The 23,209-nt window shown below is 46.1% G+C and overlaps 1 protein-coding gene across 5 annotated transcripts in view; it reads left to right on the top strand.

The window, feature by feature from the left end:
- Nucleotides 1-23,209, top strand: part of LOC147255402 (DNA (cytosine-5)-methyltransferase 3B-like) — a 35,558-nt gene extending 12,349 nt beyond the window's left edge. For 3 of the 5 annotated variants that reach the window (XM_086213095.1, XM_086213094.1, XM_086213097.1), the window contains exons 3-22: nt 4,399-4,549; nt 6,100-6,194; nt 6,273-6,410; nt 6,574-6,711; nt 9,026-9,184; nt 9,281-9,388; nt 12,052-12,193; nt 12,316-12,438; nt 13,126-13,170; nt 13,310-13,389; nt 13,881-13,993; nt 14,081-14,264; nt 15,314-15,398; nt 15,564-15,709; nt 18,058-18,148; nt 18,314-18,462; nt 18,627-18,712; nt 18,836-18,923; nt 19,006-19,124; nt 19,549-23,208. In XM_086213095.1, the coding sequence (XP_086069221.1) occupies nt 4,399-4,549; nt 6,100-6,194; nt 6,273-6,410; nt 6,574-6,711; nt 9,026-9,184; nt 9,281-9,388; nt 12,052-12,193; nt 12,316-12,438; nt 13,126-13,170; nt 13,310-13,389; nt 13,881-13,993; nt 14,081-14,264; nt 15,314-15,398; nt 15,564-15,709; nt 18,058-18,148; nt 18,314-18,462; nt 18,627-18,712; nt 18,836-18,923; nt 19,006-19,124; nt 19,549-19,690 (2,382 nt within the window). In that variant the 3' untranslated portion in view covers nt 19,691-23,208. Of the gene's footprint in view, nt 1-4,398; nt 4,550-6,099; nt 6,195-6,272; nt 6,411-6,573; nt 6,712-9,025; nt 9,185-9,280; nt 9,389-12,051; nt 12,194-12,315; nt 12,439-13,125; nt 13,171-13,309; nt 13,390-13,880; nt 13,994-14,080; nt 14,265-15,313; nt 15,399-15,563; nt 15,710-18,057; nt 18,149-18,313; nt 18,463-18,626; nt 18,713-18,835; nt 18,924-19,005; nt 19,125-19,548 lie in introns of all 5 variants that reach the window. The other 2 variants (XR_015117822.1, XM_086213096.1) reach the window with 2 other exon arrangements.

Raw genomic sequence — 23,209 nt, 5'->3', positions numbered from 1 at the left:
TGCAGCGGATTTATTTGATTGGCTCTCATAGTTTTTGTCGTCAGTATTCTCACACCCATGTTTTGGTTTTTTGCCAGCACTCCCTCCCTTCAGCAAATATGTTACTTTGTCTCCATTATGAATTTATATGCCTCATATTTGTGAAGGGTTGGAGTTCATTCCTCTTGACTCCATGTCGGCGATTGGTCATCTTCTGCTGGCTCCGCCTCCTTCACGTGAACACACACAAGCAGGTGGGAAGCGCTGGTCTGATGTCGCGGTCACAGTTTTGAAGAAACCCCAAACATGCGGATCCTGCTCTCTGGGTCAGAAGCGCTGAGAGTGAGGAGATCAATTCTACCTTCAGTTTGCGTTTCACGTGTCAGACGGACCAAGTTGATCCACCGTCTGACACGTTCACTGAACCGCCGAGTCGCTGGTGTGAAGGAGACACCGTGGAACAAAGTGGAGTGCAGCTGTGGAGCAGATGGAGGCTGAGATCCTAGCCTGGCTCTGCCAAAAGTTGTAAAAAGCATGTGGTCTGTGTGTGTGTGTGCGTGTGTGTTGCGATGCCAACGTTCCTCAATAATATATGAACGTGGTGAACTTAAACATCAAGTATACTCAAGATGGTTGCGAGGAGCTGCCGGGGAGCCACGGGGAGGGTCAGCGGGGTCGCCGGGAACGTTAGCAGATGATGCAGGAAAACACAGATGGGACGAAGTTAGAAAAAGACAAGAAACCCTTCAGATGCAGATGGAACTGTCTCACAAAAGTTTGTCAAAATGGGGGCGAGGAATAAGAGGCGGATCATGTGACGTCTCCGGGACTGATGACACGAAGAAAGATGTTCTGATCATCAAGTCTGTATGACTGAGTGGCGAGTTGCAGTAAGCATGAAGATACTTAGCAGTACCTGTAGTAGTAGTAGTAGTAATAACGTGTATCTGTCCCTGCAGTGACAGTGAAGATGCTGTAACTTTTAACTCAGCAGCCAAAAGTCTGATGTATAAAATCGCTGCTGACTAACTTTGCGTTTTAAGGAGTCAAAGCTGTGCCTGTCAGGTCCGTCTGCGTCCTGGCAAAACAGATTCTCAGCCTACAGATTGTTTTATGAATTCTTTAATTAATATAGAACCTAGAATTAGGTGTGATTAGACGTGAAACAAGAGAGTGTGTGTGTGTGTGTGTGTGTGTGTGTGTGTGAGTGACAGCAGCTAAAGGATATGTAACTGCTGTAATGGTTCTTTTGATTGACTCCTAATTTCAGGTTTTTACTAACTCGTCTTCTCCTGAGCTGCACAAACAAACCTCGGGGCATCTCCATCCATCACCACCTCCCGAGAGGCTGGACACGCCCCCTGTCCCGCTTCTCTGTTCAGCTCCCGGTTGATGGCGTGGAAGGTTCAACACTGGATAGTTCAGAGGATGACACGTCTAAAAGTTTGATGCTAAATTACAGGCATGTGTGAGGGATGCATGGTCTTGTGTATGCCGATATTTTCACTTCAATCTGCACAAAATCAAGATCATAACATTTATACATTTTATATATACTGAAAAACACATGCAGTCATCATGAATTTGAAAAACTAATGCATACATCTTTAAAAAAACGACATAAAAGGACAGTTATTTGATTATCTCTACGTCCAAAACATTCTGAAACGCCCCGAATCCCATATTTACATGTGCATTTACGATTTTTGTCATTGAGACGCAAGAAGACACAAGCAAAACTGAGTGACGCGATACAAAATGACCACGACACACCGATGTTCTCCTGCAGCCTTAGAAGGTGCATCGTATTCCAATGGATCGATAAACTAAAAGTTAATTATGATCCTGTCTCGCCACCTGTTAGTCATGTTTTTCCTTCAATGTGTCACGGTGTGCGTGTAAACTCTTCTGGGGTATTTTGCTGTTAGCCCGCTGCCTTAGCAACGCTCATATATCAGCATGGATACGGTGTAAATACCGTCTAAATCTCCTGAAGTGTTGCTTAAATCCATTAGCCTCAGCACATGGTTTGTTTTCTCTTGTCTCTAATCTGAGCGGGCCAAGGGGGGATTTGGTGGAATCCGTACTTTAAGTGTGATGTTGCAATTTCAAGTCAGAACAGAGCCGAGCTGAGCGCTGTCGCCACGGAAACACACCCTGCAGCCTCGCACGACGGCTCTCCTTCACCTCCACCGATGCGGAGAGCAACAGTAATAAAAGCTGGGTCGTCCACCTCCTGGCGCTTTGTATCTCCCTGATCCTTCACCTGAAACAAATGACTGTCTGTCAGCGGCGGCGAATGCCTCCGAGATCCGTCACTCACTGTGTTGTTCTTATACGGTTAGTTTGGTGTTTGCGTTGAATCACAGGGTTTATTTAGGTGCTCTGACATGTTAAAATGTTTCAGAAATAATGTTTGATTTTCTCACCTTTTCTGTGACTGTGGCATGAGCGGGCGAAGACCGTGCTTCATTAATAATTTCGGTGCCCCCGGGGGAGGGAGGCGGCGAGTGATTCATGCCCGAGAAACTTCAAACAATCTCTCTTATTGTGAGCATGTTTTTGAGCACGGCGATTTTAGTTTTGTTTAGTTCCTTTTGTTTTCCTTGGAAGATGCAGCTGGACAGAACCAGCAAATATCAGTAAATGTGACTGTTGTCAATCATAAAGTGTGAATGATACAGTACTGTCACCTGAGCTAGTTAAGAGTTAGTTAAGCTAGTTAAGTTACCACAGAAATACTTAAGAGTCTGTCCTCTTATCTTTTACTTCAAATATTCACCAAATACTTTTGTAAGTGTCTTTTTATAGTTTATAGAAGACGCAATCACTTAGGGGAGCACAACAACACCAGACAAGACAGTCTGGAGCTATGCTCACACCTCCCATCCACTAACGTTCATTGTGCTAAGCTAACGTGCGATGGTTTCTTCTCGTCTGACTCAAGGGACGATGGACAGTCAGAGACTTTATCAAAACGTCAGCGTGTCCCTTAACTAGCCTCCTGTACTGGCACCTGATTTTATTTCCACGGGTAAAAACAATGTAAACTGTGATTTGTTCTTTTTTTTTTATGAGAAATCCTACAAATATACTTGGCAGGACTTCGCAGTGTTGGGAGCAGGTGAACCAGTTGGGAAGCAGTCAAAAGTTTGCTGGTGGAGGACTCATCCGCCGCTGCGCTCATGACTAAACAGGCCCCGACTGCACCGCCGAGGCTCCGGGATTCGCTCAGCGTCACGAGTGGTTCTAATAGTCTGTGATTACAAAATTACAGGAACGTCATGTGACGGTTTAATGGTCGTATCATGCTGACATCACCAGGTGTTTACCTCTCTGGAATACTGTGGGATTGTTGATGTTAGCTCCTGACTCTGGAGCCTGTCATTATCAGGGTGGGCTGGGAGGAGGAGGACGAGGAGGTGTGTTTTAGGTTTAACGACTGGCTGTTTGTGTGTCCTCTGAGTGTGTCCCACTTATTCAAACATTTACATTTTACAAACCAGATGCAGCAGTGACAAATGTCGTGTCTCGTTTCATCTTTTTCTCACCAGAGATCCTTGAAGCCACTCAGACAGGGAGATGTTGGTCTATGTTGATGGAACATGAAATGTGCTTAAACCATCAGACCAGCAGACAGGGACCTGTCGCTCCTCCCTGTGTGGGGGCCCCCCGCCCCACAGTCTTGTTAGCTTAGCTGCAGTGATTGCTAGCAGTGGTGCTCAAAAGTCATCAAATTCACGGTCTTTGCCTGCATTCACTGTGACAAAGCTGCTGAAAACTACGAGACGTCACAAACCAAAAAGAGGCTGCTACATAAACTTGGACACCCGAGTTTCATACTGAACCAAAAGAACACTGTTCCATCGAAGTTGTGTTCTCAGACGTTCCACTGCTGCCTTGTTGCAATGAGCACAGAACAAACAAGTGCAGGAGGGACAATTCTCCTATTTGATCAACTTTGGATAAATAAGACGTCAAAATGAGCCACTAAATGTCCCTCATTGCCGCGTCTAGGTGTGTCACAGGTATGGGGAAAGCCTGAGTGATGTCATCTGAACCGTGATGTCATCCTCCCTCCATCCTGGTGTGTTATAAAGAACCAGACACAGACCAGGAGGCGACCTCTGCTCACGCTGACAAAAACAACAATGTCCTCCAGCTGGTCTCACCCGCAAAAGAAACCACAGCGAAAATGAGCCATGATGGAGGCAAAAAGCTGACTCAGCAACATAGTTTCACAACAAGTCTAACAGTTTCAGAGACCGTGATGTCACACGCCTCCCCGATGAAAATAACAAATACACACACAATACAAAGGAGTGAAAGTACCATGTCAGGTTTAAACTATGTATACAGAACTTGTGTGATTGTGATACCACATACGACAAACACGGTATAACTGACTCTTACACTCAGGCGGCGGTGAACGGACCCATGCCTCCACCTGAGGGCCTTTCAGAGAACGACAGCGGAGTGGAGCTGACCAATGAGAACAGCCCCCTGACTGCAGCTGAACCCCCCTCGCCCTTCAGCCCCAAACAGAACGGAGATGCCGCTTCGCCTCAAGGTAACTGCTCGCAAGTGTTTCAGTGCACGTGACGTAACAACTAGAGGAGGGTTAAAAATGTCTATATACCGATATTTTATCGATATACATTTGTAGCAAAGATTATCGATACATAAATCCCAGTATCGATCTTTAAAAATGCATTAGATTTTACCCATTATTTTTTTGTTTTTGTTTGACCCTTCAGTCTGGCGTGATTTAGTGCGTAGTGCAACGTTACTGCAGTCAGATGATCAGATCTCGCCAGATCCAGGCCATGTGCCTCCGATCAGAGAACAAGATGGCGGAAGCGCAACTTTAATCTGCGGCAAATTTAAGAGCCGATGTCTGGCAGCACTTCAGCTTTAAGAAGCAAGAAAACTGCGCCCAACTTGACAAAAATAATGCTGTGCGCAAAATGTGCAAAGTAGAGGTTAAGTACGGAAATACAACGAATCTCTGGAGCCATGTGACGAGGCATCACCCAGAGGACACTCAGCAACCAGGAAACTACAAGTCACTGCAACAACCCTCGCTGAGAAAGCATTTGGGACGAAGTTTCCATCCATGCCTCCACGTGCAGAGAACATCACTTCGGCTCTGGCAATTTTTATCTGCAAGGACCTCAGACCATCCTGTGTGGTAGAAAATGTAGGCTTCAGACCCCCGTCCACACTGGAACCACGCCATGTGCTACTGACACGGAAACAACTGAGTCAAGTCACAATCTCAAAGATGTTCAGAGAAGTTAAAAACAACGTTGCAACTGCAATGAAATCAGCTGAGAGAGTTGCTATCACTTGCTACAGCTGGACAAGCAGAGCTACGATTCCTACTTGACCATCGCCTCTCAGTCCACTGACAGTCACTGGTCCCTCATGTCCCACGTTGACAAACGCGGGCGATTGAAGCTCGCCACACCGCGAGTCATCCTGCTGAGCTGCTGACAGTTTGTGGAAGTCTAAGTTGCCCTTTTGTTTTGAATGACGGTCAAATATTTAAATAAAAAGTGCATGATGTTGTATAACTATTGTTTAATGGTCAGTTCTCAATGTAAATATTAATATTTAATTATGCAGCAGGTTAGAGGGTTACTTTTACAATTGAATTTACAGCATTAGTCCTTTGAGAATCTCTTCCATTACCAAAGCAAAATTGGTATTGTAACTAAAATATGGTACCGTATATCGCATCGAATCGTATCGGAAATCGTATCGACTTGGGACCAAGTGTATCGAAATCGTATCGTATCGGGAGGTCAGTGGTGATACCCAGCTCTAGTAACAACGAAGCGCTGACGTAAGTTGATGATGTAAGAGCCAGTACCTCGCAGCAGGAAAAAGATGCAGCGGACTCAGACCCTGGAAGTCATGTGACCGGCTTCTCCAGACAAGACGTCCAGCCTGTGTGTGACGGATCGGGAACACTCCATTCTCCCCATGAAAGACCCTGCTTACTGTTTGTGCAACATTGGAATACTTTCCTGTTCCTGAGTGACGACACTTCATCTGGTGAAAGTATCGAGTTTCTCCTCCGCCATCTGTCTCACCTTCTGTCCTCCTCCTCCTCAGATGGTAACCAGTGTTTGCGGGGGAGCAGGAAGAGGGGCAGGAAGCGTTCGGAGGAGGAGGAGGAGGTCAACTCTGCCTGGGACTCCTACACCGAGGTGCGACGATGTGCCCTCGCCCTGATCAGTCGTCTCTTTTTAATCGTGACCTTTAACCAGCTGAGCCTCTCCTTCCAGGACAAATCCTCAGGGACGTCCCAGCTGGGTTTGAGACAGAGACCTCGACCCAGAACCATCTTCCAGGCTGGTCTGACGCCTCACACGCATGCCAAGCCTCGCAGACAGAACCGCAAACAGGAGCCCGTCATGACACCAGTAAACACACACACACACAAAAACTCACCTGTTGAATATGCTTTGCCCTTTTAGTGTGAAGCTTTTTGTCTCAGGTTTGATGCCGCTGCACACTCTCTCTGTCTCTCTCTCTCTCTCTCTCTCTCTCTCTCTCTCTCTCTCTCTCTCTCTCTCTCTCTCTCAGTGTGTTGGAGGACCTCGGGCCGTGGCATCCGGCCGCGTGCCTGAGGCCCCTCGACTGGAGCTGATGGAACAAGACTCCAAAGACTCTGCTCAAAGCAGCAGCACGTCATCCAGCTCCGAAACCCAGCCAGAGTACAATGTAAGTGTTTGTGTGTGCGTGTGTGTGTGTGTGTGTGTGTGTGTGTGTGTGTGTGTGTGTGTGTGTATGAGAGAGGCAGAGAGATGATTCTTTCACACCAAACACACCAAAGTAAATACGAGAGCAGATTTCCACCAGGCACACGTCTTCCCAACACTCTGACGGTAAAACTGGTGTGAGGGGAAATTTCAAGGTATTTATACATGAAACGTGAAGTTAAAGTGAGACAGAAACAAAACTAGCCCTCGTTCATCTGCATGACATTCACAGACAGGAAGTGAATCATGCTTGGAGCAGCTTGTGATGAGGAGCTGCTGTGGAACATCGCATCTGGGATGAGAGAAGGTACTCGTGTGCAGGTGCTCGCCTCCTCTGAGCAGCTTCCATAGGGACGGCGGTCTGTGTTGGCGCTCTGAGGGAGAAGCAGCAGGTGCCTGCCACAAAGGGACTCAAACACGTCCGACGCCGTTCTAAGGCCATCAATCAGAAATCACTCTGTGGTTCTTTTCTCATCAATTTTTGTAAAACGTGCTGACATAAAATGAAATCTTGACGTGTCGCAACTATGAGTGACGTGTTTCAAATATTTAGATTTTTTTCACATCCTGTTGCTTGCAATTAATTTTTTTTTGTGACATAATTTTTTGTCACTTTGGTCTCAGTCAATCAGGGCTTCCCAGTTTTTCTGCGTGATACAGAATTTTATTAATGAGTTTTTTTCATCATGGGGTTTCTTCGAGTGCTTTTTTTTTTTTTCACTGAGGTGCCGCTCGCCAAGATGGCGGGGTTGTGAGCTGGGGGTTGTTGGGTGATGTTTTGCACGAAAGAGGGTTAAATCAGAGCTGCTGCAAGAGTTAAACTTCAGCAGACATCCGCCTGTCTTGAGCCTGTGTGAGACGAGCAGGAGGAGAGACAGCTGTGTCGGGGTGGATATTAGGGAAAGGGGAAGTGGAGGTTTGGCGGCAGTAGAAAGAAGAGGAGGGCAACTCCTCCACCCTGCCCAGTGTTGGTGCAGGTGGCCACACACACACACACACACACACACACACACACACACACACACACACACACACACACACACACACACACAGGCTTGCCGTGTTTACTTGCTATCAGTAGCTTCATTCAGGTCAGGACGACCTACACCAGTGTGTGTGTGTGTATGTGTGTGTGTGTGTGTGTGCGTGTGTGTGTGTGTGTGTGTGTTCTCTGGGCCCCGGCTGAGCTCAGCGGAGCATGCAGCATCTCTAGTGGAGTGGGACTCATCACAAAGCCTGATGAGTTTTTCTCTGAAGGCAGACTGAAGGATCGTAGAAGCCCCACCTGCTCATAAACCAGCGACATAACAAACCCGTACCAAACTTTAAAAGGCTCAGTTGTGGCGTCATCGCGCTGGGTGGCTTCATACCAGCCTGCAGAAGTAAAGAAACACCTGAGCAAACTTTTTTTTTTTTTTTTTTGAGACGGTTGAGGAATGATACCAAGGTGAGCAGTCTTCTATTAAAGTAAGACCCGGGCTAGTTAGCTTAGCACAGTGAATAATAGTGGGTGGGAAACGTAAGCAAAAGTAGAATACAATTTTCCCCAGAACAGTCTTTGCCTGCATCGATAATGAGGATTATGTGTAACTTTTGTGATGAAATACCAATTCAAAGTGAGGAAACGTGGTCATTGGAGAATCAGACGCACAGACTTTACTTACTTTACTTTACTTTACTTTTCCAGTACTTTACTGACCGGGTGCCGTGATTTAACTCAGCATCACACAAATGTCACCAAAAAAGGCAAAGAAACAGAACTACCAACAAAACGACTTTGTAAGAGAGGATGGGGAGGATTATGCCAACATCCTGATCCTGGTCTATTCAATGCTAACACTTCCCACCCGCTATCATTCATTGTGCTGAGCTAACCAGCGTGCCTATCAGCTCAACTTTCCATTATGTTGTTTTTAGACAGAGTCTGTCTTTCCTAATTCTTTCCATAAAATGAGAGAGGATTGTTGGCACAAGTAGACCAGCAATACTTCTTTGACTGTTGGTTTCATCTTTCCTTTCTCATGGCTTCTCCACTCCAACAGGAGTCAGGGATTTCATCGCTTCAGCGAGATACAATTACAGATATCTGCCGGTGTCGTATCTCTCCTCTCACATCCGTTCATGTCTCGTTGTCTCTCCACAAAGACAGATGAGACGATAGTAATTCCAACATGGCTGCAGAATCCTCTCAATGTCAATTTCATTAAATCTTTATGAGAATGAGTGGCAGGACAGGACATGATCCTCATGCTCTCTGCCCTCCTGACCCCATCCAGGACAGCAAAGGTTTCGGCATCGGTGAGCTGGTCTGGGGGAAGATCAAGGGCTTCTCCTGGTGGCCCGGCATCGTGGTGACGTGGCGCGCCACCGGGAAGCGGCAGGCCAGCCACGGAATGAGATGGCTGCAGTGGTTTGGAGACGGCAAGTTCTCTGAGGTGAGGAGGGAAAGAAAAACATCAGCAGGGTTGTACATCTTTCACTTTGCTTCACGCCTCCCTGCTCTCCTCTCCACGCTCTCTGCTTCCCTCCAGGTCTCAGCAGACAAACTCGACTCCATCACGGCATTCCCGAAGTTCTTCAGCCAGGCGTCCTACACCAAGCTGGCGTCCTACCGCAGGGCGATCTTCCAGGCGCTGGAGGTAAACTTCCACATGTAGGACTGAGCAGCCGTGCACGTTCAAGGTGAAGTCAGGGAGGTGACGGAGGCTGACCGCTCCTCGCCCTTCAGCTAGCATTTATTACTGACCCAGCTGTCAGTCACTGAAGGCATCGCACAGAATGTTTACTATCTATGTATGTAGGAGCAGATGAGAGCATGAACCTGAAAACTGTCGTCTGCCGTGTGTGTGTTTGTGAGTGTGTGTGTGTGTGTGTGTGTGTGTGTGTGTGTGTGTGTGTGTGTGTGTGTGTGTGTGTGTAGGCGGGTGTCACTGGCTGATTCAGTTTCAGTTCTGAGGTCAGCTGTGAAAACATGCTGCATGGTTTCCTTGCCAAGAACACACTGGTTCACTTGAAGTGCAGTTATGTTTACACCGCTGTGTGTGTGTGTGTGTGTGTGTGTGTGTGTGTGTGTGTGTGTGTGTGAGTGTGTAGCCAAGTAAAGTAAACACATGAGTCTAAGAGTCACTATCAGTTGTGTGTCTGCTACCAATAAACTGAAGCTCTGTTCACACCTGTCGGGAACACGTCTCCCCACACGTGATCAGATCTGACGCACACTTTCGTCGACCATCTCTTTATTGATCAATTTCTTTTTCAAAATGGTACATTTTCAGACTTTGGAACCCAACAAATCCTCCCTCAGATGCTGTCCAGAACTTTCGGACCTCGATGGTCTTCGAAGTCTGACGCAGCCTAAATAAACGACGACTGACAGGCAGATGTCCATCAGTTGTTGCCTCCAATGCAGCAGTGAAGATTGATGAATTTGAATATACGTCACAATTTTACTAAAAGTTTTTATGCTCATTTTTTGTGCTTCTTCTTTTGGAGAAAGTTGAAGTGTGTTAAACAGGAAATGGAAACCTCTTTGAATCAGCTTGTGATGTGCTGTTTCCACACAAAGACTAAAGCCTCGCATTTCTTTTTTTTTTTTAATGTTTCTTTGTTGGTGCATCAAATCTTTTTCATCAAAATTTGAACAAGGTTTCCTCTAAAATCGCTTTTTCTCCTCACTCTAAAAAGGTTCCATCTCTTATCTACTATAAGAAATAAGGAATAGTGATGGACCTGCTGGAGCTAAAAGCTCCCGCCCTCCAACCTCCTCCTCTGCCTGACTCAGGGGCTCCTAAGTGGGCCTGGCGCAGCAACACAGGCCCCCTGGAGAACTACAAGGTTTCTTGCTCACTTGTTTTTGGCTTAGATGTGCAGCATTCTGTCACAAGGTGCACAATAGCGCCCTCTACTGAAAGACAAATTGTCTTGAAAATCCCATCCATGCTTGAGAAAGAGCTGTTTTTTTTTCCCCCTTGTTCTAAAAACGTTCTTTCGTCACCACGACTCCTTCCGACTCCTCTGTTGTGGCGGTTTATGTTTCATGGCGGAGCTGCGTTTATCTGATTGACGACTGTGTGTTTGCTCAAAGCTGACAGATCCGTTTGCATCAATGAAGTGTGTGTCTGTGTGTATGTGTATGTATTTGTGTGTGTGTGTGTGTGTGTGTGTCTGAGGGCAGACAGGCTGTAAATCCGACTGCAGGCTTCTTCACGTTGCCGTTCGTCTCTCCGTGTTCTCGTTGGCTACGTCTACGTCCCGTCACCCTCGTCTGTCACTCCGACGTCTTTTTAAGAAAACAACCTCCTATGACCTCTCACTTTATTTGTCTGCTGTTCACTCGTCTTCTCTGCTTGTCAGTTTATCAGCTAAGAGGATTAGAAAACAGGCCTGGAAAAGTCTTAAAAAGCATTTATTTGAACAAAAGGATTACATTTAATTTACAAAAGTCTGAACTATTTCCCCACGTGTGCCATCAGCAGCTCTGCTGATGTTTGTCATCTGTCATCATGTCTGTGTTTTAAAGTTTGTTCTCGCACCCACTTCAGGAAAACCAGAATTACAGCTTTTATTCCAGTTTCACTCTGAAGGTTGGCCGCCATATCAACTCCAGCCTGATACTGTATGTAGAACGTGTAACCCCCAGAAAGATGCCTGACGTGGGTTATTGTAGGCCTGTTGATAATATTTACCAAGTGATAAACAGACACACACTTCTGAAAAAACTCTTCATGTGTCAACATCATTCAAGATGAATTTTGTACCAGGAGTTTAGCTTAAACCTTGAACTGAATGTTACAGCTGCTGTCGTGTTGTTGCTGTCAAACACTGATTAAATGTTCAGAGCGTCACACAACTTCTGCGAAATGATTTGTTTCTCTGTAAGAATTGGGTCCATCCGGTCTGATAACATTTGGAAAGTCTTAAAGAGCCACATAATTATGTTACGAATCCACAGTTAGCAGGGAGCTAACAGGAAGTAGAAGGCTCAGTGAGCATCATTAGAACTCCTTTGTTCGATAAGAGATGTTTATTTTTTTGAAAAAAATGATGCGTTAGGGCTGTAAATGTGAAGAATCGACTGGGGAAGTTCATAAGCCGCTGCCTCGGGATCACGATCCAGAGGCAGACGCTGTGGCGTGTAGTTCTCCGCCGCTACAGCGTGTCGAAGGAACACCAGACAGAAACAGCGTGTCTGAATTTGAAGATCCTGAATGGTTAGAGAACGATCAGTCGATGGAAAGGCTGATCCGCCGATGGTGTTCTCCTCCAACTCGTGTCACATCTCTTTGCTCTGGCTGTGGTACAGATGGCCAGCGTCCGGGCGGAGAAGACGTTTCCTCCCTGCGAGTCAGACAATCCCGACGACCAGGTCAAACCCATGTTGGACTGGGCCAACGGTGGCTTCCTGCCCAAAGGAGAGGAGGGACTCAAACCCACACACAGCGCAGGTGAGCTGCACGAACCACCGCCAACCAGCAGAAGATTTCTCACCTCTAAACGTGAGAGGACTCAGTCAGTGTGTGTGTGTGTGTGTGTGTGTGTGCGTGTGTTTGTGTGTGTGTGTGTGCAGACAGTAAACCTCTGGACCTACAGGTCCTAGATGTTTCCCTGCCAGAGTATTTCCCCAGTGCGAAACGACCCAGAGTCAGCGTCTGTAAGAGCAAGGCAGCCCCTGAGGAGTCCTACAGCAGAGGTAAAGGTCAAAGGTCAATCCCAGTATAACTATAATAAACCCTAAAATCACATTTTTTCATACCAAATAAAATCATCATGTTATTGGTTAAAAAGAAGAGCATTTTATGCTTCAGGGTCTCAGAAATTTAACTCACGGAGAAAATTCTTTGACTCCAGAATGAGGCGTGAGCCAGCGATGTAGATTTAGCTTGAAGCTAATGGAACGTGATGGCTAACAACAAGCAAAGCAGCGTCAGCTCGCTCGCTCACTTGTGCTTGTCCTCACTCATCCAGGGTTGGAAGGGCTTCATAGGTTGTTCAAATAAAGCGTGTGTGAATTCCTGATCATACGGCTGGACTGAGAAGACGTGGATCACAACTGTCGATCAACTCAGGAGTTAGCAAACAGATGTCTCCATTCGCTTCAAGCTAAATATTCTGTACGTGGCTGGCTCCTCCTTCATTCTGGAGTCACAAGGAAGTCATGCAGGAGGTGAAAACGTCTGTGAGCTCAAGGCTCGATTCTCACTTCAAAGAACCCGACGCTGCTCTTATCTGTAAGAGCTGTGAAAAGGTTCCGCGTGTGTTTTGCTGTTGACATTATTTCAGTGTTGTTTGAGTTGGCTTAGTTTGGCTCTCGATGGGCTTCAACAGACGGCGGAGAAATGTGACGATGAACATGTGTGTTTCCTTCCGTCTCTCTTAGAACAAATGGTGAATGAAGTTCTGAAGCACCAAAGAAGTATAGAAGGTAAAAAAAAAAAAAAAGACGTCTGCACTCCGTCTCTTTGCTAATTCATTTGCCGGATATGAAGTGTGTCACTTTACTTCAACTTGCTCAGCTGTTAATTTTTGTTTGTGTGTGCGTGCGTGTGTGTGTGTGTGTGCAGATTTCTGCCTCTCCTGTGGAAAGATGAGAGCAGCAACCTTCCACCCGCTGTTTGAAGGAGGCCTGTGCCAAACATGCAAGGTGCGTGAACACAAATACGGTGCCAGGGGTATTTTTTTAATAGACAGCAGCTTCTCTGACAGACGGAATGTTCAATAAAAACAAGAAAATACAGTTTAGAAAATGAAAATGAACCAAATCTTTTAGCTTCGTGTCTGTTTATGCAAGAACGTGGACCCCAGGAGGAGTTGCTGCTGTTCTGATCTGAATAAAATCAGCGTCTAAGTTTGTCTGCTGCGATTCATCAAACTTTCTAAACCAACATTCCAAGAATGTACATTTACTAACTCTCAAGTGCATCATCTGGTATAATCTTAAACGCAAACAGGGTGTGTTAGCCACCATTAGCTTCAAGCTAAACATACATGGCTGCATCTCCCTGCATTCTGGAGACACAAACGTGTTCATTTGTCGTAGCTGCTGATGAATGCAGCTTTATGGAGTCATGTTGCTGGTAGGCTCATTTATGTTGAGGAGCACTGTCCTGAACCTCCTGTCCTCTGGCCGTCCAGGATGTGTACTTGGAGATGTCCTACATGTACGATGACGATGGCTACCAGTCCTACTGCACCGTTTGCTGTGGAGGTCGTGAGGTTCTACTCTGTGGCAACGCCAACTGCTGCAGGTCCGACACATACAGACTCATCCACGACTGGTTCCCTACTGGCGGTGGATGGTATGTTCACCTCCTCCCTCCCATGTCCTCCTCCAGGTGTTTTTGTGTGGACTGTTTGGACATCCTGGTGGATCCCGGCGCGTCCAACAATGCTCGCTATCTGGACCCGTGGCGATGCTACATGTGTCAGCCGCTGTTTCAGTACGGCGTCCTCAAGCGACGGCACGACTGGAGCCTCAAGCTGCAGGAGTTCTTTGGCAACGACAATGGCCAGGAGTTTGTGAGTCACTGTTTGTCTCAGGCATACAAAAAGTCACTCCAGAGCGATGAGTCAGAGCAGCTCTGACGTGAATGCCGCCTTTAGATCAGAATTTCTTAATCTACAGCATCAGAGAAGTTTGAACCACATGCTAATTATTGAGGTTGCGGTTGGCAGTAGAATCTCTCAGGTTCTTCCTGGGCCACATGCTCGTGGCATTTACCACTGAGTTGCTGGCTCCAAAACACTAAACACCTACACCGGGAGCGGAATACGCGGTCCTACCTTCACTCTCCACTCGCATCAGTGAGCCTCTGTTCCCTGGTTTCTCTCCTTGGAGACGTTTGGTTGGTACTAACCACTGCAGTGCAGGACCACCTAACAAGACCCATGGTTTTGGAGATGCTCTGACCCAGTCAGAGTCCTCCGGGTCCTTATATTCGCCCATTTCTCCTGCTTCTAGCACGTCAACTTCCAGGACAAGACATTCCCAAGCTGCCTGCTAAAATCACTAAGACACTCTGTTTCTCACGAGTTGAACGGCGGGCATGTTTGCCCCTAACAGACATCGACAGCTTCTTTCAGTGTGAGTCAGATTTGAGAGAATTTGATACGATCTTAAATTCAAGAGATTTTCAGAAGTTCTCACGCCCACGGATCAAATTACAGACTAGTGAAGATAAGCAGATCATATTAGCAGGAAGTCTGAGACGGCGTCATACAGCAACAGCGAGCAAACATGCGTCAATGATCCAACTCTTCTGTGCTCAGCTCACCGGGAAGCTTCCCTTTGTTTTTGCACCCCCCATCATAATCTGTCATCAAATATCGAATGGTAGATTATGTTCATATTCCATGAGAAGGAGTGAAGCTGACGGGCCTCAGAGCCATTCAGAGTGTGTGGAACTAGCATCCAGCTGCAGTAACCTACAATAATAGCAGCAAACAGACTCAGGACATTGTTTCTGCTCCCGCTTGTAAGCAGCTGAATGATTCCCTCGGCTGCAGCTCTCGCTCACCTCTCCTCTTGGATGTGGAAATTTGTCACATTTTCCTTGTTTGTCCTCCAGGAGGCACCAAAGATTTACCCAGCAGTCCCTGCAGAGCAGAGACGCCCGATCAGGGTCCTCTCCCTGTTTGACGGCATCGCCACAGGTGAGGACCAGTACGTGTGTGTGTGTGTGTGTGTGTGTGTGTGTGTGTGTGTATGTCACTGCCACCTTGTCAACAGCGGCCCGATGAAATGACCTGATCAAGCTCCACCTACTATCGCGACTGTAACTGCATGTGAACCCACTGACTGTTTTTTTGTGCCTTCAGGTTACCTGGTTCTAAGAGATCTGGGATTTAAGGTGGACCAGTACGTGGCGTCAGAGGTGTGTGAGGACTCGATCTCGGTGGGAGTCGTTAGACATGAAGGAAAGATCCAGTACGTCCACGACGTTCGGAACATCACCAAGAAAAACGTGAGGACGAACTTGTTTCCTGTGTCTGTGGAGTCAGCGATGCGGGGGCAGATGTGTGCATGAAGCCCAGCTGTTGTATTTGTCTTCTTAGGTCTAAAGGGTTAACAGGGACCTTGTGGGGGGTTGGAGGTGTGTGGAGAGGCGGGGCTGCTCTGGGGGCGCCTGGAGGACTCATTTTTAAGTGGCGTTTTGTACGATTCGCTCACAACCATTGAAACAAATCTGCGTTTTTAAGTCGGGCTGGTTTGCTTTCCCAGTCACTTTGTCAGTTGAAGCAAATGTTGGAAAGAAAGGTCGCGTGGTCAGAATGACCTGACGTGTGCAGCACGGTCTCATGTTGGTTTGCTCGGATTCTGTTTTGTATGGAAACAAACCGCTGAAGGAGGAAACACTCCAAGTTGGTGCGATCAACGACGGATTCAGAATCTTTGTAGTTGATATGTCTTTAACTACTCTGCTCCTCATAATTTACTTTTGAGTGTTGGTTTAGTGTCAGACTTCATAGTTTTATCATTCGTCCTTGTAGGTAACGTGACACTGATACCTGCTCCTGTTTGTCAGGTGTATATCAGGGAATGGATGTTGGCGAATATTTGCCTCAGAGGCAGGAAATAGTCCCGGAAATTTATTGCTAAAAAAGTACTTTTACCCTGTAAATCTGTGCGTGATGACATCTGAATGATTTTTAACAAGACAACTGAACCATCTTCATGGAGAAAAAAGAGTCAGACCAAGATTTATTATTCCAGGCGGAGGGTTGTGATGTGTCCTGGAGCATGTCCGGAAGCTTCTTTTTACCCTTCTGTCAATGAGTGGAGGCTACGCTAAGCGCGGCTAACCCCGTCCAGTCTCCAGCTCTTTATTTAACCCGCTGACGTGACAGTGGATGAATCTAACTTCCTCAAGTTATGATTCACACTTCAACATTGCATATCCATGGAGTTTCATCACTGTCGTCGCTGGGATCTCCTGATCGACCAACAAATATGAGACACTGAAGTGGGTCTCCACAGTCCCGTTGTAGGCAGGAGTGTGTAACTGCAGCTAAACACACACACACACACACACACACACACACACACACACACACACACACACACACACACGCAGCAGCAGCCTGCAGCTGCAGTGATGTGGCCCCAAAGACAAAGACCAGCCTCAACTGCTGTAAATCCCCCAGGAGGCTTTTCACTCGCTTGTCATGCAGTGTGTGTGTGTGTGTGTGTGTGTGTGTCTCCGGGTTCACACCCCTGCTCTCTATTAGAGGTTATGTAAGAGATTTAGACCCCCCCCCCCCGCCCCATCTTTCTCTCTCTCCCTCTCTCTGCCTCTCTCTGCCTCCTTGTCTCTCTCACTCGTCCCAGCTCATTGTCGGGAGTGAAAGAACTCCAGTGCGGCAGGAGCGAGAGTCTCCCTGTGAAAGGTTGAGAGATGTTAGAGTCTACTGGCTTAATCTCTGCTTAAGGTGACACAAGTGAGTCGGGTAGACTTCCACTGCCACATTGGGACCGTTCTGATTGTAGACAGAACACAACCTCAGTCCCCCAACAAAATCCAACACAGAAATACAAGCAGATGCAGTGCATAAAAAATGGTTTCTTCTCCACAATGGTTAAAGAAGTCTTTTGTCATTGAATCTGAGATGAGAGCAGAAAACCCCCAAAAAACATTATAGGGAGAGGCAACAAACAAAGAACAAACCAGGAGGGAAATTCTGAGTTATTCTGGATTGATGGTAGTGGTTATTAAAGGCTTTGGTTTCATTTTGGAGGCCTGGAATCTCCGATTTTTTTGACATGACAAGTGCGTGATTTGTGCATGACATTGAATTATACTCAATGACCAGGGTTTATACACAAGTGGGAAAACCTGGAAGTCATAGAAGTAGAAAATAGCAATTTCCAGGCTGGTGAAAATTTGTGGAAAAAAATAAATGGAACGTGAAAGTTTTTGGTAAAATGCCTCAAAAATACCAGAATACAAGGAGGATTTCACATCAACCCTGTTTAGTTTGGTTGAGTCTGGTTTGTTTCCTGGCTCAATGTGGTTTGTTTGGGCAGGTGTGTACAGTGCTCGTACCCGGGTCTCACCGGACAGGTGGGCTTCGTCCTTGTTGAAGAGGCGCTCAGCTTACAGGTCCCATACTGCGGTTTGTTGTGACGTACTTTGGTTCTCGCGTGTGAGCCAAGGAGAAAACACTCCAGGTTTATTCAGACCAGAGCAAACAAAATGAAGGTGTGACTGCACGATGATGCACATCCACAAAAACTTGAAACTGCTCTTGCTTCCCTGCCTGGCGATGTCCTGTAGCTCCCTCAATCTAACACTAGGTGGTGCTGTCATCTCAGATTCAGGAGTGGGGTCCGTTTGATCTGGTGATAGGAGGAAGTCCCTGCAACGACCTGTCAATCGTCAACCCTGCCAGGAAGGGCCTCTACGGTAGGAACCCAGCAGGAGATCCTATCATGGGCTGACGAATGCTTTTCATTTATTTTCTCTTGGAAATGTAAACAAGTGAAACGAGTCACTGTTGCTTTACACTTGAAGCACTGAGTTGTGGTGGCTGACGTTCTCATGGACTCTCGTGATGCTTTGCTACCCCAGAAGGCACAGGGAGGTTGTTCTTCGAGTTCTACCGTCTGCTGAGCGAGGCCAAGCCCAAAGAAGGAGAGGACCGGCCGTTCTTCTGGATGTTCGAGAACGTCGTCGCCATGGGCGTCAATGACAAGAGGGATATCTCACGGTTCCTGGAGGTCAGTCAGATGGACTGGGATCATAACAGCCATGTAGCTTTAGGACATCTTGAACAGACACAACAGCTTCTGTTCCCATTTACTGTGAGTTTATGAGTATTGTGTGTGTGTGTGTGTGTGTGTGTGTGTGTGCGTGCGTGTGCGTGTGTGTGTGTTTATCCCAGTGTAATCCAGTGATGATCGATGCCATCGAGGTCTCCGCTGCCCACCGTGCTCGATACTTCTGGGGAAACCTACCGGGCATGAACAGGTACCTCAAGTTACAAACATTTTTGGTTGCCAGATGCAAAGAAAAACTTGAAGGATGGTGGGTTTGTGGAGGACAGGCCGCAGTCACATCATACCAGACTCCCAAAATCAGTTTTATGTGTAGATCACCTCTCTGCTGCAGGCCGCTGTGTGCCTCTGGGATGGACAAGCTGGAGCTGCAGGACTGCCTGGAGCACGGCCGAGTGGCAAAGGTCACACAACACAGCATGCAACAATGCCCAACATTTAGAGTCGCTCATGTGGAGCTCACACTGGTTTGTTTGACTTCCGTAGTTTGGGAAGGTGCGCACCATCACGACACGCTCCAACTCCATTAAACAGGGGAAAGACCAACACTTCCCCGTCCTGATGAACGGCAAGGAAGACATCCTGTGGTGCACCGAACTGGAGAGGTAAGCACGACTTGCATTTTCATTCAGTTCTTTAAAGTAGGCTGTGTTATGCTGCCAGAAGCAGGCATGAAGGCAACGTGACGCTTGATTGTATCAGAAGAAGAGCCACCTACCAGTGACAATTGAAGACAGACCTCGAGGATTTGCCCTCAGTGGCTGTTCAGTCTCACCAGTTAAAGTTTTGCTACGTCCTTAAAAACCTGGACTGCTCTTTGCCCTCTGCCCCGCCTCAGCCACCTGTAACGTTGCCTGCACCGCCACCCTGTGGCTGCGTAACACAACATTCATTGCACCAAATCAGCAGCCACATTTCTCAGGGGGCAACATTTCCACATTTTGCTTACAATGTGCTTGGCAGTAAAATGGAAACACAGCTAAAGGTTGCTTGTGCTTATTAATCCACCGACATGAAAAATGCTTGCAGGATCTTCGGCTTCCCAGTCCACTACACAGATGTGTCCAACATGGGTCGCGGCGCTCGACAGAAACTTCTGGGCCGGTCCTGGAGTGTCCCCGTCATCAGGCATCTGTTCGCACCCCTCAAAGACTACTTTGCCTGTGAATAGACATCCCGCCATCGCAAGCAAAAAAAAAAACCCAAAACAACAACAACAACAACAAAAAAACGTCACTCCAGAAACCAGCTGTTCCAGTGTGTCACTGGCTCCAGGAAACACAGCTTACTATGGTGTGTTTGTCAGGAGCTGAAGGATTCTTCACTCTGTCTTAAAAAAAAACAACAACAACTGGAAGATGGTGAGTGTCAAGAAGAGCGGGGGGTTCAGCCGCTCAGAATCACTGGTTGTCCTCTAAAACCTAGGACTTGGTGGCTCGCCACTCCAGAGGCTCTGATCCATCTCAACCGTAGAGTTTTCAAGCTGACTTCTGCTTTTGAGCCGCCCTCCGAGGCAGACGTTTTCAATGTGACAACACTTAGTAGTTGTAGAAAACAGAGAATATGAAACCAACAACTTTTTAAGTGGATCTGTACCAAACCTTCGACGAAGGTCGCTCACCCCTCCGTACAGGTGAGGATTATACATGACACGCACCTCCATCGAAACAATAACTCTTCTAAACTCTAAGAACATTTTCAGAAAAAGAGTTTGCATCTGACACACCGAAACACGACACTTCTGTTCATAGGTGGATAAAATCCCTACAACTGCACTGGACGGTAAAAGTTGGAGTTGGATGAAGCGTTGATTATTTTGTTAGGCCGAGCGCTCCCCGCTGGACGGAGCCATCATGGTCGTCTTCAGCCTGGCTTCTGCGTGTTTGGGTTGAAATAATTGAGAGGGAGCAAACTTGTTTGTTTCGCTGTTTTTTGATGTGACAGCTGCAAATAGCAGACTGTTTGCTTGTTGGAAAAAAAATACTGATGGGCGTAAAATACATGAAAAGTAGTTTGAGGCTTTATTTCAACTGAAAAGTGTGTTTTGATTTTCTAGTAGGTTTTTTTTCTTCTTGCATCACTTCTTTGTGACTCTGGAATGCAGGAAGAGCCAGCCAGGTTCATTTAGCTCGAAGCTAATGCAGATGCATCCAACAATGGCAAAACGGTTCAAAAACCTCCGTTTGCAATCTCTAAAGTGCATCATGTGATGTGGAAGGCTGAGGAAAGATGTGGATCTTACCAGACGATGCACTTTAGAGGTTGTAAATGGACGTTTCTGAACAGTTCTGCTGTGGGTGGCTGGCTCTTCCTGCATTCTGGAGACACCAAGAAGTAACGCTGCAGAGAAAAATGTCTTTAAGAGCTCAAAACACCCACCGTCATGGGTACCTGAAAGGCAAAATACACGTTTTTGGGTGGAGTTTCACTTTAATATTCATTCATGAAACATTTGATTTGTAGCAGTTCCTGGATGTCGTTAGCCTCTTCAGTTCCGGTTTGTTTTCTCTCGTCCGCGTGTGGAATCGAACCCCTCCATCACTGCTGTAGGCCGCAAAAGTGAAACCTGCACAAAAAAGTCAAAACAAACAACTTTGTGATTAAAAAAAAAACAATTTAGTGGTTGGACTGTGGCAAATTCATCACGTTATGCGTGATCATGTCGCTCGGCCTCTCATAATTTTGATCCCCGTCCACCATTTTTGACCCAAACACATGGAGAATGCTGGTCTTACAGTGTCAGCCCTCGCGGAAGCTCAAATTCCTCACTGCTAACAAAATAATCGCGCTAAATGATACGTTACTTACCTTTACTTGACAGTACTGTACCTGACGTTAGAATGGAAGTAAAATCTTAGCGTTGTGTTTGAGGACGCAAGTATGAGAACACATTTTCAGGTTGTAGACAAGTTCTCGCACGTATTTTTTTGTTGTAGAGACTCGTTTGTTTTACTAAAAGATAAGTCAAGCAATACAGCTTCCTTTATAAAAAAGAACACACAAAGATTTTATAAAAATGTTTTTGTATGAATAGTGTGAAACTGAGTTTTACTATTGTCCCTGAAAGCTACATACAGATACTTGAAACAAGCCAATGCAAAAACAGACGTACTGAGTACATTTTTATGTTCTGTCAAACTTCCACACAGCGATGGAGTGATGCCATATATCCGACTGTAGCTGTAACCATAAACCCTGTTTACTGTTCTCCACGTGTGAGGAGGTCATTTGCATCCAGGGAGACAGAAAAGACGTCGGGGAACTGGTGAAGATCCGAACTAGCACTGACTACTTTTTGTTGAAATTATTATTTCTTTTGTTGGATTTTTTTTTTTGGATTAGTTAAGTTTCCAAAACATGAAACAGGACTGTCGTCAAACGCATCTGTGCGACGCAGTAATGTTTCGGGTGCATGAGCTTCTGTTAAAGCATGCAAAGACAGCAGTAACTGAAAAAAATCAATGTAACTGATGCCTCTTTTACTGGTTCCTGAACTCAGGAACATCATGGCGCCGTTGCAGTGGAACATCTAACTCAGAAGACAGGCGCCATGATGTTTTTAGTTTGTTTGGTTCTGTATAAAAATTTTTTTTTTTTTTTAAAAAGCCAAGTCTTCACGGCGGTTTTACTGAATCTCCGGGTAAACGTGAGTTCTGGACCTCTGACGCTTGCGGCACAAAATCATTGCAAAAAATACAACTTTCCTCAATACTGATGAGGATCGCCAGAAAGCTGGAGGCCCCGCGAGACTGAATCAGGTCATCAGGTCAGGAACATTTCCTGCTACATTAGCACGTTCACCAGGAAGCGTCTCGGCCTCCAACTCCCAGCGTCATGGCGTCGTCCTTGGACACGTCTTTGACTTGATGCTGTTTGCTGTCACGGAACTAAAAGGGCATTACCTCAGACGACTGTACATCACTTCTGTTGTGAGAGCATCCTGTAGTCTGCTCACGTGTACCCTGAGTATGTAGATTGTGTTTTTTGAATCACTGGAATTATTTTTACACCATATTTTGTGTTACTGATGATGGTTTACGAGTGTTTTAACTCTACTTTTGACCAAGAACTACATTTTGAAACACAAACTGCACAAGTCTTCCTTGTTGTCTTTTATGGTTAAAAAAGCAGAACCTCCTCTATGGTGCTCAAACGGCCCCTGGATGCCATCAGGAACATTTTCTAGTTTTAATTTCAGAGACATTAAGGAAACCAAAAAGTAATTGTTTACATGCTTTGTTAATACTGCTGAAAGTGTTGCTAGAACTGTAGACAACACATTTTCTTTTTGTACCTGCTCTTTTAAGACTTTTTATTGACGACACACACACACACACACACACACACACACACACATATATATATATATATATATATATATATATATTAACACAGTGTAAACCGTTGTGGTAGCACATTATAGAACATATTAATCAGTAGCCGTTTGCTATGTAGATTTAACCTTTTCAGCGAGTGTTTTTAGGCTTGAATTGTATCTTGGAGTTTTTTTGCTTCATCCTATTTCATAATCACATTTGAGGATATTTTTCTTTTTAACGGTTTATGACAAAAGCATTTCATAAAGAACTGATTCTCTGTGCTATTTTTTTATACTTCATTTGGATTTTTAGTAGAAAAGCCTTGTTGTATTCATGTCTGTGTACTTCCACTAGCACCCTATTTTTACTCA

The sequence above is a fragment of the Aulostomus chinensis genome, chromosome 9 (assembly GCF_037954235.1).
Source record: "Aulostomus chinensis isolate RoL2024-O1b breed Wild chromosome 9, RoL_Achi_v1.0, whole genome shotgun sequence".
Taxonomy (NCBI): Eukaryota; Metazoa; Chordata; class Actinopteri; order Syngnathiformes; family Aulostomidae; genus Aulostomus; species Aulostomus chinensis.
This window is presented reverse-complemented; position numbering and strand designations above follow the sequence as displayed.